The sequence below is a fragment of the Hippocampus bargibanti genome, linkage group LG20 (assembly GCF_051943395.1).
Source record: "Hippocampus bargibanti isolate YZ-2025 linkage group LG20, ASM5194339v1, whole genome shotgun sequence".
NCBI lineage: Eukaryota > Metazoa > Chordata > Actinopteri > Syngnathiformes > Syngnathidae > Hippocampus > Hippocampus bargibanti.
In genome coordinates, this window is record NC_142753.1 from 7,409,916 (window position 1) to 7,427,421 (window position 17,506).

The 17,506-nt window shown below is 41.7% G+C and overlaps 1 protein-coding gene and 1 long non-coding RNA gene across 4 annotated transcripts in view; one reads left to right on the plus strand and one right to left on the minus strand.

Annotated features, from left to right (window-relative positions):
* The window catches only part of rapgef5a (Rap guanine nucleotide exchange factor (GEF) 5a), a 34,849-nt gene extending 17,633 nt beyond the window's left edge, over nucleotides 1-17,216 (minus strand). For 2 of the 3 annotated variants that reach the window (XM_089023796.1, XM_089023794.1), the window contains exons 1-9: nucleotides 14,643-15,017; nucleotides 7,879-7,929; nucleotides 6,445-6,551; nucleotides 5,205-5,326; nucleotides 4,932-5,109; nucleotides 3,972-4,053; nucleotides 3,713-3,761; nucleotides 3,549-3,622; nucleotides 1,815-1,958 (exon numbers count right to left, since the gene is read on the minus strand). In XM_089023796.1, coding sequence (XP_088879922.1) covers nucleotides 1,815-1,958; nucleotides 3,549-3,622; nucleotides 3,713-3,761; nucleotides 3,972-4,053; nucleotides 4,932-5,109; nucleotides 5,205-5,326; nucleotides 6,445-6,551; nucleotides 7,879-7,929; nucleotides 14,643-14,786 — 951 coding nt within the window. In that variant the 5' untranslated portion in view covers nucleotides 14,787-15,017. Of the gene's footprint in view, nucleotides 1-1,814; nucleotides 1,959-3,548; nucleotides 3,623-3,712; nucleotides 3,762-3,971; nucleotides 4,054-4,931; nucleotides 5,110-5,204; nucleotides 5,327-6,444; nucleotides 6,552-7,878; nucleotides 7,930-14,642; nucleotides 15,018-17,065 lie in introns of those variants that run through there. The other variant, XM_089023795.1, reaches the window with a different exon arrangement.
* Nucleotides 1,926-5,309, plus strand: LOC148882943 (uncharacterized). Its single transcript, XR_016118668.1, has 3 exons — nucleotides 1,926-2,058; nucleotides 4,954-5,071; nucleotides 5,175-5,309. It is a non-coding gene; the product is annotated as an uncharacterized LOC148882943 (long non-coding RNA).
* Nucleotides 17,217-17,506: the final 290 nt, after the last annotated feature.

Sequence of the window (17,506 nt, forward strand, 5' to 3'; positions counted from 1 at the left end):
AATTTGTTTGAGTTTTGGGTTTTTTTCTTGCGGAGGGTGCCAATAAAGTGCTGGTCAGACGTCTGGCGATGTTATAAATCAATATGTATTGTATTTTGTACAGTTGCCCCCATTTCAAGCCAAGATAACTCCAGACCCATATAATTTAGGAATCAACTTTTTTATCTGATGAAAGAAGAGAGTCGAAGGTTTCTTAAGCAGAATTGAATGTTTATGTCATACTAAAATTGAATATGTTGTAGGTCCTGGAATTTGAGTGAAAATGACAAAAACCCTGGCACTGGAAAGGACATCGTCTGGCAGTGAATGAGTTAAAAGAATAAAAAAGAGAGAAAAAAAAATCTAAAGAAATATTTTCAGGCCTCACTATGTAAGAGGAAGATTATTGTACTGTCACCAACTAACACATTTTTTTTGCACCGTTATTTGACTTCTGCATTGAACCCACCCTGAAGGTACTCTCCAATGCCTTGCTCAAGGGCACAATAGCCACGAGTGCCAATGCTATTTGAAGGAGACTGAATTTCGATAAGAGGCAACAATACATTGTAGTTTATTTGTCGATATTTGCCTTAGTTTGAAAGTAAAGTTGATCACGTCATTGGAAATCGGTGTTGATCGCCTGATGCTTAAGTGTTCCATTATTAGGGCGAATGAAGCCCCATAAAAAAAAAAAAACTTCCATTGGCAGGTGTGATCTCCCGACATACTTCCGGGATCCAAACCAGCTAAATAAATCCGAGAGTTTTTCATTTGATGGCACATTTTTCACTTGCATGTGATCCCCAAGGGTGGGTATTAACAAACAGCTGATGCGACGTGTGGCAGATGCCACAAACGCACACGCCGTCGGAGGGCACAAGCCAACTTCCTTTGTTTTTGCCCTGGGGTAAGCAGAATTCGACAGCGTATGGCTTCATTAACCCCCCCCCCCCCATCCCATCTCATTATGATTATGTGAGCCTGCAGTGTCTCTACATCTAACACGGCACCAGTGGTGCATGAATATGCATGACACGTGTAAGCCGCCTAACGCTGCACAGACCCGAGTGCGAAGCGTGAAGTCACACTCGTGTTTTGATTAACGTCGTCACGAACCGGCCGACTGGTGGTTATTTAACAGGCTCTAATGACATGCGCGCAAAGTCACAAATGAGGAGGCGCAAACTGAATGAATACATTTGTAACTTGGCTAATGAGCTCTTCCTGTGAAGGATGTTCAAGTCGTAAATAACTTCGGCGATAAAGGATTATCTCAAGTCCTAAATTCTAAAGGCCAGATCGCCTAGACCTAGATGAAGATGCCTGTTTAACTTGCTGTTTCTGTTGACCTCAGATTGACCCCACGTTGTCTGTGCTTCAATTGTGTATTCGAGTCACACATGTTGACTAACCATATAACAACATGAAACTTTAAAATATGATAACTTCTTATTCTGTCTAATCTCCATCAATACTATTTAGAAAACGTTTTTTATTCATTCAAAGTGCGCCTTATAGTCCGCTGTGCCTTATACAGTAAAGTCTCGTTATATCGATATTCAAGGGAGTCCGAAAAAATCTCGATATAACCGGGACTATCGATATATCCGACCCTGTTTGCATGTAATTTTCTCCGTGTGTGCATAGAAATAGTATCGATATAACCGGGACTATCGATATAACGAGACTTTACTGTATATGGAAAAAGTTACAAAATGCACCATGCGCCTTATACACCGGAAAATACGGTAACCACCCACTTCAAAAACGACACCACCAAAAGTTCCCTAACTTTGCCATCACGAGCATCATGTGCCGAACGCTGGACTCACCGCCTGGTTCCTGTCGGGTAACCGGTAGTTGTGGTTCTGCAGGAGGCGGCAGCCGTCCTTAGCCAGACGTTGGACAGCCTCAAAACCCAATCGGCTGGTCAGCTCCTCACGGCCGCACACGGTCCCGCCGCCTCCGCCGCCCAGCTGCAACGCGGGGGGCATGAAGACGTATCTCAACCCGCAATCCCAAGACATGATGGAGACAGTCGGATTTTGGATGGACGCTCGGTGATATCGGTCCGATGTAAGGAAGTTACACGTTAACTTTTTTCATAAAGCTCATTTGAGGGGAAAAAAGGGAAGCAAAATATATTTTTTTAAAAGTAATCCAGCGACTATCGGTGGTCTCTAAAGCCTCATTATCCTAAATCGGAGACATTCGACATTATACTCTGTAATTCCTTCTATCGGTTGCATTTCGCTCTCTTTGTCTCCATGTCAGCAGATCTGGCGGAGAAAGCGAATGTGAGTGATTATCAGCCTCAGTGGGCGGGAGTGTGTGTGTGGATAGTGTGTGTGTGTGTGTGTGTGTGTGTGTGTGTGTGTGTGTGTGTGTATGTATATTGGCTTGTGCATCCCTCTCTAATCACAATTTAGAAACATGACACCATGTTAGCCTTGCTGAATGAAGCGCAAATGGCATCATTGTGATTTTTGTATCTTTAATTTCCTGAAGAGTGAAGCGACCACTTTCTGCGTGCATCGCTCCCACACATTGTGTTTACTAGAAAAATACCCTCGACTCTGCCGCTCATTCGGGGGAAGGCCTGATAACACACGGGAATGAAGTTACGGACATCCGCTATTTTTGGACTTGCACTTGGGTTTATTATTCTTAGGCGAACAAAACAAAATAAAAATACAGACGGGTTATTTGACGGTCAAGCTTGCCCAAGACTTTAACTCATTCACTGCCCATTCACAAATTTATTCGGGAATTGAAAATATGAGGTAGAGCGCCATTCCCAATTATTATTTTTTTTCATGCTTGGGTGCTGATAAAGCACTGGGCATAGTCTCTGGCAATGTTTTTTTTCTTTTCCATAAGGGGGAAGCATGTCCCTTTTTTCCATATTAGCGCTTTGTTCCAGCTTCAGCTGTTGTTAAAGCGCTATCTGCCGCAGCTCACCTAGAGAAAAGGTGTAGCTATCATTAGCTGGCTAGCTATCTATTAGCTACTTAGAGAGCCAAAGATAGTGACTGTGGGCACCAGGTTGCAAGCACCTCCATTGACAACATTAGTAGCCTGTTCTATAAAAAGTGATTGGGCACCATCAATGTCAACAATCTTAGCTATCTATTAGCTAGCTAGCTATTGGCTATCAATTAGCTAGCTAGATTTCCATCTATTTGAGTTACTTCTGGGTTGAGTGAACGCCGGCGCGTGTGGCTGCCGCTGCTCAGTAAAGTGACCTTGAGAGTTTTTAAAGGCGCTTAGAAATGAAATGTGTGATTATTATTATTATTATTATTATTATATATAAACCAATATGTATGTATTGCATTGTATTTTGGACAGCCTCCCCCATTTCAAGCTCATATAACTCCAGACCCGTATAATTTAGGAATTAACTTTTTTTCCTGATTAAAGAAGAGAGTCTAAGGTATTTAACGTTGATGTAGTCCTAAAATTCAATATTCTGTGGGTCCTGCAATTTCAGTGAAAATGACAAAAACCCTGGCACTGGAGTGGACACATTTTAGTTAATGAGGTTAAATGGATTGCCGTTTTACCGGGATGGATTCTGCCATCGGTGAGCGGACGTCCTGCTGGCTCGTCTCCGGCATATCAGAGTCCTGCTCTGATACTGCAGACAGAGACAGAAGTCGGGTAACATCCTTTCTTTTTTTTTTAGAGGCATATTATCCTAATAGACTCAGAGGGTGTGTTGACTCACTAGCTTTTCGTGTCTTCCGGGCAAGAGCAGCAGCCAATTCACTTTGTACCTAATGAAAATGGTGGAAAGAAAAAAATGCAGTGTATAATTCAGCACTGTGCTTTTTTTTTAACAAATGCACACACATAGTCTATCTTGGTGACTGCTTTATTTCCTGTATATGATAGTTGCCCATGTTACGCGCTTTGTTACAACTTCAGCTGTTATTGAAGCGCTAAATAAATCAATATATACTGTATTGGATTGTACATAGACGTACTGTTGACGTGAGCCTTTCGAGCGCCTTCATCTGGAGGATCTCACCGCAAACATCCCGGTTTCCCTCAGAGTCCTCCTCTGACCTTGGAAAGACACAAAAACAACTTGACTTACTTCCTGGTTGTCTGTTTCAAAGATTGAGAGAGCGTCACAGAAATAAAAGCTTATCCGTTTGATACATCGTGAGCGGTTGTGGCTTTTTGGCAGCACGAATATGCCAGCACTGTTTTGGATTTGGGAGGAACGTTGGCGCCATTTGACTGTCATCGCTGGACAACTCTGGGGCGATTGTGCTTTTTTTGCACCGGTGGATAAGTGGACAGGTGTCGGCACGAGCAAAGAAAAAGAAATAAAAGGGAATCAAAAGCGAACAGACCGGATGAGAATGTGGAATACGTAACCGCATACGCACAGATTATTCGGGTCAATACTTGGGATGAAAGGAGTCATTCCGTTATGGTCTCTACACTTTTTTTTTTAACATTCTGATATCTTCAAGGTTGGCGTGTTGGGGGCGGGAGGATGAAAAAAAGAAAAGAAAAATGCTTAGATTTTTATGGTGAATGTTGCTTTCAACAATTTGTGTTGAAGAGCCCTGAATTTGTCTGCAAATAGTTAATGGTGACTGGACACTTAGCACACCTTTTCAGACTGGCACAGACACAAAAAACAAGGTGGGGGATTAAATGCAGCATAGGCGATTTTTGGTCATTTATCTATCTGAGTGACAGATTGAGTTCAGCAGCACCCACGTCAGGAATCGTACACACCGTTTAAAAACAAGCAGCAAATGACTTGTAAAGGAATACAGTACTGTATTTTCCGGCGCATAAGGCGCACCCAAAAGCCTTGATTTTCTTCAAAATATGACACTGCGCCTTATACGCTGGGGTGCCTTATTAGTGAAGTAATATTGAGCCACAACAGGTCTTGCAATGACCGTCAGCAGCCAGCGACTTACGGGCTGTTGGTTCTGTCCGCAGAGCGAAACTGAACATAGGGGGCTAGTTGAAGGAGGAGCCTAACAGCTTCCGGCCAATCCCCTTCGTTGGAACGAAACTCGCAGGACGTCGAATCGCACTCCTCAAAACTGAACTGGTAGTAAGTATTGGCGTCCGAGAAGACGACTCGCTGGTCCACTGGTGAGACAAGATGAAGATTTCTTTGCATTGATGACATGACAAATATTCTTACATGTGAGCAGATGACAAAATGGACAAAATGGAGGATTTACCCGACAAGAGGACACCCAGTTCCAGGAGCACCTGCCAGACGCGTACGGCGGTGGTCCGGCATCGCACGTACGCGCATTGCTCGCACAGCCACTGCACCAGCTCCACGCCCACGTAACTGCGCCTGTCAAATAGATGACATGTTCATTTTGGACGCGCGCAGGAAAGAAAAAAAAATGCCACCAGTGATGCATACCGTATGCATTTTATATATATATATATTTTTTCCTCTTTTTGCATACACTGCAGAACTCAATAACGTTAGTGCATGCACAGCTAGAGTGTCAGGTCAGGATGGGGAACTTCCGTGACTGGTGAACTCATTCACTGCCAGACGACGTGCAAAAATGTGTCCACTCAAATTGCAGGACCCACAAAATATTGAGTTTTAGGACTAGATAAATCTTAAAGTGTATTCTTTTATCAGAAAAAAAAGAGTTAATTCATAAATTATTACTCATATATACTCAAGAGACAAAGAGATGAAGAGATAAAAGAGATGAAGAGAAAAAAATCCAGCATGTCCACCGGGCTCCATTTCACCCTTATCTCAAATTCTCAAATCATCATTCTCCATTGTAATCAATGTCAATGCCATTAATCCGTTCTAGCCTCCAATCTAAATAAACAATAAACATATTTTGTCATATATATTTCAGTAAGGTAAAATGTGTTCAGACATGTTTGACTTTCAACTCATTCACTGCCAGATATGTGCAAAAATGTGTCCACTCCAGTGCCAGGGTTTTTGTCATTGTCACTTGAATTCCAGGACCCACAGAATATTGAGTTTTAGGACTACATAAACATTCAATAAAGTGTTAGAAACCTCAGACTCTCTTATTTCATCCAAAAAAAAGTTAATTCCTAAGTTATATGGATCTGGAGTTATATGAGCTTGAAATGAGGGCGGCTGTCCAAAATACAATGCAATGCATACATATTAATTTATATAGCGCTTTAACAGCTGAAGCTGGAACAAAGCGCTAACATAGACAAAAAGGCAAATGCTGCCCCCGTGTGGGAGGGAAAAACATTGCCAAAGTGCTTTATCGGCACCACACGCAAAAAAAAAAAACTAAAACTGAACAAATACGGCAATGGCGCTCCACAACACACTTTTCAATTCCCGAATAAATTGAATAAGTGAATCAGCGGTTACACTTAATTGCACACACATTTATGAATCCTGAAGGAGACATACAAGCAAAAAAAAACCCTCATAGAGACAGTCAAATGTACCGAATGATTCTGGCTAGGTGGATCTTGTCTTTAGCTGGGTATGGCCCATGGGAAAGGAAACCATTTCGGACAGCCCGGCCGGCGCAGGGGAAACTCTGGGAGCATGACTGAAACAGGAGCAAAAAATACATAAATAAAACATTAATAAAACACAAGAAGAATAGTACAGCAAAGGTTTTGCAACATCATAAAAATAATGCTAAATGCACACATACACTTGATCCAAGTATGATTAATTAGCACGTGTTTTGGAAATGGCCAATGAATCAGAATCAGAAAAGCTTTCATAGTCCCACAATGGGGAAATTTTCATGTTTGACATTTTATGTTATCTTAGCAAGCCCGGTAGATGTTTTTATTTTCGGCACATCTGCATCATGACCGGTCGAGATCCCAGTTTGCATTTCACTTGGAACATCTTTGTAACCTTTGTAAAATACCCCCAAAAGCCCCATGTCTTTCTAATTTCAAAAATATATACAGGTAACATCCGACTTACGACTGAGTTCCGTTCCGACCAAACGGTCGCAAGTCAAAATGGTCGTAAGTCGAAATCCATTAAAAATGTTGAATAGAGACTCAGAGGCTAAATGACTGACAACCCCCCCCCCCCCCCCCCTGGTACCATCACACGGTCGATTGCTGTGCGAGAGTGAGATGCTGGCTCGCTAGCCAAAATAGTCGGACGCGTTGCCAGCCTGCTAGCGCGTTGCGGTGCCAGGCGTAGAATTAAAATGGTAAAAATAGGGTCTGGAAGTTGTGGTCGTAAGTACGGGCGGTCGTAAGTTGGGCTGGTCTTAAGTCGGATGTTACCTGTGTATATATATATATATTTTAGATTGTGTATTAAATGTTGAACCGGCTTGAGAGCTTTGCTACATTGTGATGAGTAAACATTCAGACTTGATCTTAATTTTACTCCCTGGTGCTTTCTACTATCTTTGCCACTGCTTTATTTTTCCTGGATACGATCATTGTCGATGTTAAGCGCTTTCTTCCAGCTGTTGTTAAAACACTACATAAATCAATTGGTATTGTATTGTAACCCCGCGAGAAAGCAATGGTAAACGTTGGGCAAATTTGATGACGAATCTTTCATCTTGGAGACTTTGGAATTCAAGTATTTAGCATATTTGAACCATGCTTAAAAGCTTTCTTTATAGCTGTAAAACACACTTTCAGATTTAGGGGGTGTGGTCATCCACATTGCACATCTTTCAAGAGTAAAAAGAAAAGAAACAAGAACGCCTCCGAAAAACACTCTGCGAGATTATTGCGTGTTTTCTGCATCATGTGAGAACGGCCCAAAATGACACCCCCCCCCTAACACGGGTGAAAATACGCAATGAGCTCATTTGTGTTGAGGCTAAACAAACATACTCTCAACTGGTCGCGAAACAAAAAAAAGAGGTGACATCATCTGTGTGCGCTCACCTTATTTACTGTCGGGCCTGCGCTCGGTCCAGGGATTGTGTCAGGTGATTGCTGTAAAAAGAATATAATAAAAACACACATGCAGCCATTAGATCTTCCACACACGATGCGTCAATACCCAAAACAAACACAACCCTAACCAGTTTGTCAATCCCAAGCACAATTAGCCACCGCACGTACTATTCAATCGCCACAACATTCACGTGAGCGAGTTGACTTTAAAGGACAACTGACAAGTTGCGTACATAATTTGTAAAATGGCTTCAAATGACTTCTACTGAGCGTATTTTACAAAGATTTCCCAGCATATCGCTATATCTTACGTTTTAAGACTCGCGCTGAATATTCAGGAAGTCTTGTTTTTGTGTTGGTGACGATTCCTGACGTGACGTCACGTCAGGAACACCCCTGATCGAGAAAGCGACACACAATGCATTTTGGGTACTTTGTTTGGTCTGAAAACATCATGTTGATCCGTGTTGATGGCGAAATTAGAAGGAAAACACATAAATAAATGCGATGGTGAATCGTTGTGTGTTGCACCAAAACTACTATTTGATACTAGTTGACACAAATTCCCAGCAGACAAATCAGCCCATTTCCAACAGAGCTTGGGCGCCATCGTGTGCATTTTCTGGGACGCTACATTTCAGTCCAGATGCCTCAAAATGACACGGAAGGACTTCTTTAATCGATTGCAAACATTTATGCTTTCCTCTTCACAATTACAGTGAGACATCAACTTACAAACACCTCAACTTACAAAATGTTCGTCTTACAAATGTCAAATTTATGAAAATTAAACCTTATAATAAGCACTATTTTCATAATACACACCCACCACAGCTGCCGGAGTGATCTTGGGTGGAAGCACACGACCGAACAGCACCAGAGGTTAAGTTACCAACAGTCCTTATGGAAGGTGACTCTCCTTCCATAAGCCATCAACGACCATCAAAAAGGTCAATAAAACTTTATTTTACAGCACAGTTTATTTCTTTAATTACAGTCCTCATGTAATGCTCCTCTCTTTCCAAACAGCAATTCCCTTTGACCTTCGACCTCCAACGCCATTCCATCAAGCCATAAATGACCATCACAAATGTAAATAAAGTGACTTTATGATACAATACAGTGTATTTCTTTCATTACAATACAACAGCACATTTATGATACATAGAATAAGGTATGTTGTGTGTAGTTTTAAGGCTTATTTAGTTGAAAAGTATATTTTATGGAAACCCGGGAACGGATGATTCCCATTTTAATGGTTTCCTGTGGGTTTTTTTTTTTTGAGATGCACACTTTTCGCTTTACACACTCTGTCTGGGAACCAATTAAGTTCGTAAGTTGAGATCTCACTGTATTTGAATCATATTCATAACTGGATGAGTAACAAGAAAGCATCCTCTCCGAATCTGAAGCCATTGTTTTGATTATCGAGCAAGGCAAGACGTCTTGGCGTGACGTCACGAAAAAGGTGGGTGGTGTTTTGCATTTGACTAAAAATATCAGCCTGCGTGTTTTGGGTATTTTAGCGAGCTATAAAACGTTTTTCTGATGTCAGTAAGGAAACAAAAAAAAATGGCGTCGTTGTCCTTTAAGGGGGCGGTTCAGGGAAATATGACACTTTTTTTTCTCTCTCTCTTGCCGCTATGAGGGCACTGTGATCACCGTTTTTAAAAGCGAGTATCATGACACCGGGTTGTAAAGCCATTGCCCCCCTGCCCGGGCGCACCCAAGATGCCTCTGGCTTCTCCTCCCAGGAAATAGTAGTAGTTAATCTTTATGGATTAGCATGGCGGCATGGGGGGTTTATTGACACAATGAAGTGAAAAGCTGCTCATAAAACTGATTAAAATGACTTATGGTGGGTAAAACGGCGTTGGAACTGGCAGTAAATGAAAGGGGAAAAAAAGTTCAAAGAGCCGTTTTGAGTGAGTTCGGAGATTTTGTGGCGCGCTCACTCTGCTCCTGGAAAAATAAGTCATTCCAGTTACAGTTTCACGTCTACTTCAAGAATACATTGAAATACAAACGATTAGCAAATTTAAAGAAGAGAATAATTTTCACAGACACGTTTTCTTTATCCTCTGTGTAAAACGATGAATGTCGCTGCAGGTTTCTGTGTTTACACATGTGAAATTGATAACTGTGTTGCATGGCACACAGGGACCCAGATTAAATTATTATTTATTTACATTCTATTCATTAATTAAAAACAGTAACTCATTCACTGCCATTCACAAATTTATCCGGAAAGTGAAAATATGACGTAGAGCCCCACTCCTGAATTTGTTCGGGTTTTGTTTTTTTCCATGCTTGGGTGGCGATAAAGGGCAGGCCATGGCCTCTGGCAATGTGTTTTTTCTTTTCCACAAGGGGGCAGCATTTCCCTTTTTTCCCATGTTAGCGCTTTGTTCCAGCTTCAGCTGTTGTTTCAGCGCTATCTAAATCAATATACTGTATACGTATTGTATTGTAATTTGTACAGCCACCCTCATTTCAAGATTGTATAACTCCAGACCCATATAATTGAGGAATTAACTTTTTTTCGGATGAAATATGAGCGTCTAAGGTTTCTAACACTGTATTGAATGTTTATGTAGTCCTAAAATTCAATCTTTTGTGGGTCCTGGAATTCAAGTGTCAACGACAAAAACCCTGGCACTGGAGTGGACACATTTTGGCACATGTCTGGCAATGAATGAGTTAAAATCAAACACGACAGAACACATTTTACCTTATTGGAAAATATATTACGAACTATGTTTATTGTCTATTTAGATTGGAGGCTAGAACGGATTAATGGCATTTACATTGATTTCAATGCACAATGATGATTTGAAAATTTGAGACAAGGGTGAAATGGAGCCCGGTAGACAGGCTGGATTTTATCTCTTCATCTCTTTGTCTCCTGAGTACCAATCCCAAAGTGTGCTTTTCTCCCCCTACTCGGTGACTCATTCATCCTGTAGCGCACACTCGGGGTCTTTTGTGGTGCTGTTTTGATTCTTCCTTCTCCCCGAAACACACGGCTCCATCACGGGAGCGCACACGAGTTGTCAGTCGAGTAGAAAGAAAGACGTGGGCTATAAACCGAGAGCACATGCTGACACGCTTATCTGCGCGATGACTTCAAAGTGTGTCTGGGCAAGCGAAAGAAAACGAGCGCGGCAGCGAAGCGTGAGCTCATCTTTCCGCCAGCAATGGACTGCAGATTAGATTGCTAACAACGCCGCGCCGCGTCGCGCACACCCACGCGGACGTTGGGGCCGCTGATGACGGATCGGTCACACACAAGGAAAGCTAAAGGGAGACATTTCATTTCATGAGAAAATACGGACAGGGTGTTCAGGGTTGGCATCTCGGGACAATATGGTGACTGGAAATGAGGCTCAACTTCCTGAAATGAAGTGAAGGCTCGTTTGAAATCTAGTGAGGACTCCATTGGCCTGATTTTTGCAGAAGTGACTTGGGACCTTCTTGAAGGTTTAGACTTGATATGACTCAAACTCTGTCTACCTCCACCGGGCAGTTAACATAAAGCAACAAAGTTCGCGTGTCATAAAATGTTGCTTTTTAACTGCTTCATATCACTTTTTTTGTCATTTATTTTTATTAGCAATGAAGAAATTAGCCACATGTAGCATTTTAACATAGCATGTTTTTGCTGAGAATACTGATGGGAGATTCGGGGCACTTGGCTATCTGTTAGCTATCTCTCTAGCTAGCTGGCTATCTATCAGCTGGCTGGCTATCTATTAGCTGGCTAGCTGGCTATCTAATAAGATCAAAACAGCGTATCATATAGGTTCAAGTGGAGTAAATAATTAATAACAATTATATAAACATATGCTCTCTATTTGCTATCTAGCTGGCTAGCTATCTAGCTAGCTAGATATCTCTCTATTTGCTATCAAGCTGGTCAGCTATCTATCTATCTAGCTATTAGCTAGCAAGCTAGCTTTCTATCTGTTTTAGTTACATCCGGGTTGAGTGAATGCTGGCACGTGTGGCTGCCGCTGCTCACCCACAGAAAAATCTAGCCTGTGACTGTCAAGTGACCTTGAGAGTTTTGAAAGGCTTTGCTATCGAGTGTAGTACTTTTGCTATTATGGGACCGAAAAAGACCCCACCACAGTATAGTGTTAAGCCGAAGAGACACAATAGAAAATTACGGTTGAGCAGAAGGAGGAGATCATCAAAAAACACGAACGAGGTGTGCGTTTGTGTGACTTAGCGTCCCAGTAGCAGTATGCCAAGTTGACCATTGCTACGTGTGACTAAAGGTATTTCTGTGTTGTCTCAGCAATGGTCTCAGGCAATAGAAGAGGTTGAAAAACTTCTGTTGATTTGGATTAACGAAAAGCAGCTAGCAGGGGACATTGTGAGTGAGGGTATTATCGCCGAGAAAGCATGTCAACTTCACTCGGATATCATCAAGAGACAACTACATCAACGACCTTTACAATGATAAATAAAACAACTTTATTATACAGTACGCTTTATTTCTTCAATTACAAAACAATAGCGCATTTATTATACATAAAATAAGGTATATTTTGTGTAGTTTTAAGGCTTATTTAGGAGTAAATGATGTTTTATGGGGACATGGGAACGGATTATTCTAATTTTTAATGGTTTCTTATGGGAAATAAATGTTTGGAAGACAAACTTTTTGCCTGAAACACACTTTCTGGGAACCAATTAAATTGGTAAGCTGAGGTATCACTGTACGTGACTTCCTTCCTCCCACCTCTGCAAATGAGCACTTTCACTCAGCGTGCAGTGCGACTTTCCTTTCATCAAACGTTCATCCGGGGAAGCTTCCTCGAGGGATAACATGAAAGACATCCCCAAGCTTGAACTTTCCCCACATGCTTACCAAGAGAGCGGGTGACTCTGACAAACGCTCACATCCATGGTTGACATGTTTATGTTTTTCCAATGACCTCCAGGATTTAATGCTTCTTCACATCAATGTATTTCACCTGCCATAATCACCCCTAAAGACTTTTTGACGACATGGGACATTTATAACGCGCGCGCTAAAGTGTCATTCGCCAGCTGTTCGCCAGAAGACGTAATGAATCGAACACTAGGTAAAAACAATCAATGTGGCGCGAGGATTCCTTCATCCGCCAACTCGTGATATGTTATCATCGCAAAGCAATCCTCCATTGTTGCCTATTTTTATTGCAGCTTTTGTCGCTTTGACCTATATTGATAAAAGTTACAAGTTGGAAGAGGAAGTACACATGAAGAATTTTACGAAGAGATCTTTCAATTTCTCTGTTAGATATTTTGATTTCGAGGGAAATTGCGATTTTTCAAGACAGGATTATTCATTTTTATTTTTATTTATATCATTTTTTTAACTCATTCACTGCCAGACAACATATGTGTCCAAGCCAGTGCCAGGGTTTTTGTCATTGTCACTTGAATTCCAGGACCCACTGAAGATTAATTTGAAATATAATAATAATAATAATAATAATAAATAATAATAATAATAATAATAATAATAATAATACATTTAATTTCAAGCACCTTTCAGAATACACAAGGACACTTTACAAAAACAAAGCACAAAACAATAAAACCATAAGTAAAATAAGTAAAATGATAAATAATAAAATAGCTGATTGAACTAGACCATGCATGCAATTTTAAATAGATGGGTTTTGAGGTGGGATTTGAAAGTAGGGAGGGAGTCAATATTACGGATGTTGGGCGGAAGTGAATTTCAGAGGTTGGGAGCAGAGCAGCTGAAAGCTCTGCACCTTATCGTGGTGAGACGGGCAGAGGGCATACAGAGGTGGAGGGATGATGAGGATCTGAAAAAAAATATGACAGAGTGCCATTCCCGAATTGGTTCGGGTTTTGTTTTGTTTTTCTTGTTTGGGTGACGATAAAGCACTGGCCATGGCCTCTGGCAATGGGTTTCCTTCCACAAGGAGGCAGCATTTTCATTGTATTCCATGTTAGCGCTTTGTTCCAGCGATAGCTGTTGTTTTAGCGCTATATAAACCAATATGTATGGATTGCATTGCATTGTATTGTATTTTGGAAAGCGGCCATGATTTCAAGCTCATATAACTCCAGACCGATATTATTTAGGAATTAACTCTATAACTTCTGATTAAAGAAGACAGCATTGCATTGAATGTTTATGTAGTCCTAAAACTCAAAATTTTGTAGGTCCTGGAATTTGAACGACAATGACAAAAACCCTGGCACTAGAATGGACACATTTTTGCACATCGTCTAGCAGTGAATTTGTTAACCATTTCTGTACATCTCATCTGAGGTCAAAAGACTCTTAATGATCCACCGAGCAAGATTTATGATCCTCGATGATGATTTCATTGTGTCATTTTCACTCTCACGAATGATGGATGAGAGATTGTGAGCTTTTTTTTTCACACAGGGGCAACGATGAATTAATTGACAGTCTAATTGAATCTTCACACTTGCGCGCACACGCACATTATCACAACACTGTGCGTGTTTGCAATATAACGTGAGGTTAGTTGCCTTGACTACCGGATTGTGAAGGTATGATGCCTGAGCAGCAATTGGGGTAATTACGGACGAACGAAAGCGCGTGCTCGCGTAGTCCCCCTGCAACGTTGACGCGTTTACAAGTCGTGACGTGATTACAAAAGCAGCCCAAACCTTGCTTTCGAACACTGTTTTGTTTTGTTTTTAAACGAGCATCATCTAACGCGGAAGGAGCTCGACGACAACGAGATACTCACGCTCTTCTTCCGCAGGTGTAGTCCGTGTTTAAGTAGTCCCGGCAGGTCCCTGATTTTGTGCTTGAGCTGAGTTTGGTCCCGCGGGCTTCGGTTCCACCTCAAGCCGGAGAGCGGGCCGTCGTCTGCGGGCTCCGAGTCGTCCATGACGGGCGTCCGGACAACCACGACGCGCGTCTTCCTTGTCAACAGGCGTACTACCGTCGCAGGGGGTAGTTCGCCATTTCTCCGGTCCGGACGTTCTACGGTCGCGGTGCTCCTCCGCGCAGTTTGAACGGCTGTGGCAAATTAGTGCCAACGCACCTGCAACGAAATGGGGTCGCGCGCACGTGAAGCGACTTCACTTGTTCCGCAGCGCGGCAAACCTCGTTTTAGCAGGCGGCGTGACGAGGCGTGCGCGTTCACGAGGCGCATCGCGTTCACGATTCACTTGGATGCAATTTTACCTCTTTGCCTTCAAAGCGTTTAATATCGAGGTTTTTATCGAGGGATAATCAATAAATCTTATCTCGACTGCTGTGGTTCTGTCCTTGACATTTTGGTCCATATTTATTTTTGTTCAACGGAAAATGCTGTTTTCTCTTTCTTGTATGTTCTTTTATCATCAAAGAACATGAAATAAAACACATTTCATGTTTTTTTTCCTTTTCAACGCTGGATCACCTCCAAAAAAAAGCATTTTGCGTGTTTAAATATAATACATTACAATACATATTGATTTATATAGCGCTTTAACAACAGCTGAAGCGGTAACAAAGCGCTTAACATGGACAACTATCCTATACAGGAAAAATAAAGCAGTCACAAAGATAGTAAATAACGATTTTGAATGCTTGTTTTTGGTGTACAGCGCCAGGACTACTGGAGAGGCAGCTCCTCTTTTGGATTTGCAGTACGGCAATAATATCAGCATTGTTATTTCCTTTAAGCACGCCATGCGCCACTGCAATATGATTGGCAGCTACCACCAAGTGCAGCTTTATGAAATCAAATTTATTATATACACACACATGCACGCACATGCATACACACACATACATGCGTGCACACACACACAAAGATATATGGAGATAATATTGCTTGATACAGTTCAAATCCATTCCGCTTTGTTCATCTGCAGTCACATCATCAATAAATAAAAGGAACCGGTTCTTTTGGCAGCTGATTAAATGTTGTCACCTGTAAGCATGATTTGTGGCTAACGTGTTGTGCTATGCTAACCTAAAAACCGCACGTGTCTGTCTGGCATTCAAAAATCTTCTGCCTCATATGGAAAATAACAACTCACTTTTTCAGAGATAAATAAAACGTGTTTTTGGTCTGTGTGTGTGTGTGTGTGTCTGTGTGGGTGGTTGGGGGGATGGGTCTGTTAAGCATTCCAGTTTAACCTGAAGAAGGCGGCAGGTGCGTTGAAACACGAGAGGACCGTTTGGTGTAGTTCAAACGTAGTGGCAGCACATCTTTTAAAGGACAACCGACATCTCCAGACAAGTTGTGTCCGTCATTTGTAAAATGGCTTCAAATGACTTCTACTGAGCGTATTTTACAAAGATTCCACTGTATATAGCTATATTTTACGTTTTAAGACTTGCGCTGAATATTCAGTAAGTCTAGTTTTTGAGTTGGTGACGAATCGGTACGTGACGTCACTGAAGGAACGCCCCTGACCGAAAGAAAGGACACATTGTCGCAGTCATTCCATCACGTCAATGCGTTTTGCTGTACTTGTTTGGTGTGAAAACGTTGTGTTGCACCAAAAAGAGGCAGAAGAGGGCGACAAAGCTCCATGTAAGGAATTTATCAGCCTGTGGAAACGGGCTGATTAATACCTCACACGGAGCTTGGTCGCCATTTCTGCCTCTTTTTTGGTGATACATTTCCCCCCCACTGTTGCCTCAAAATGGCACAGAATAAATTCTTTAATCGATTGCAAACATGTATGCTTTCCTCTTCAGAACTATTTGAATCATATTCATAACTGGATGAGTAACAAGAAAGCATATTCTCCGAATCTGAAGCCATTGTTTTGATTTTCCAGCAAGGCAAGACGTCTTTGGGTGACATGACGAACAAGGGGGCGGGACCTTCTGAAACTGGCCATTTCCGGGTTCATTTTTTTTCAGATTTTGGACACTTTAAGTCATTTATATTGGTGTTTTGCATTTGACTAAAAATATCATACTGCGTGTTTTGGGTATTTTAGATGCTATAAAACGTTTTTCTGATGTCAGTTAGGAAACAAAAAAGTGATGTCGGTTGTCATTTAAATGTGATGTGCATTTTTTTGTCCTTTTATAATAATAATAATAATAATAATAATACATTTCATTTCTAAGCGCCTTTCAAAACTCTCAAGGACACTTTTCAGTCACTGTTTATGATCCCCCTCTCCCCGAAAAAAAAAATGATGTGTGTGTGTCTCTTACATTTCTGATGTCCTACGTGCAGTTTGCCAGCGATTTGTCCCAGAAGCAGGTAGGAAAGTTGCCGTTAACGCAAAACTGGTTCTGCACGAACTCGCCACCACAGAGGTTTGAAGAATGGCAGAAACAAGTGGGGGAAGAACCAGAGAAAACTAAATCGGAGTCAGGGGTCAAAATCGGGAAGGAGTACAAACGTAACACTATGAAATGACAGATATGGATTAAAATATGCTAGCACGGCGGGTGCTTACACTTGCGGGCCTCCCTTCCTTGATCAATATGACAGTTGCTTTGGGGCCGTGCCGGAGAACGAGGTGAATATACCAAAGATTTCATTGAAGATTTCTAATGAGCGTGGCTTGAAAGAGATTTTCTGAAGGAAGCTGAACTGCGGATGACATGACAAGCTGTGCAGAGTTCATCTCCGGTGCGCTCGTGTAACTC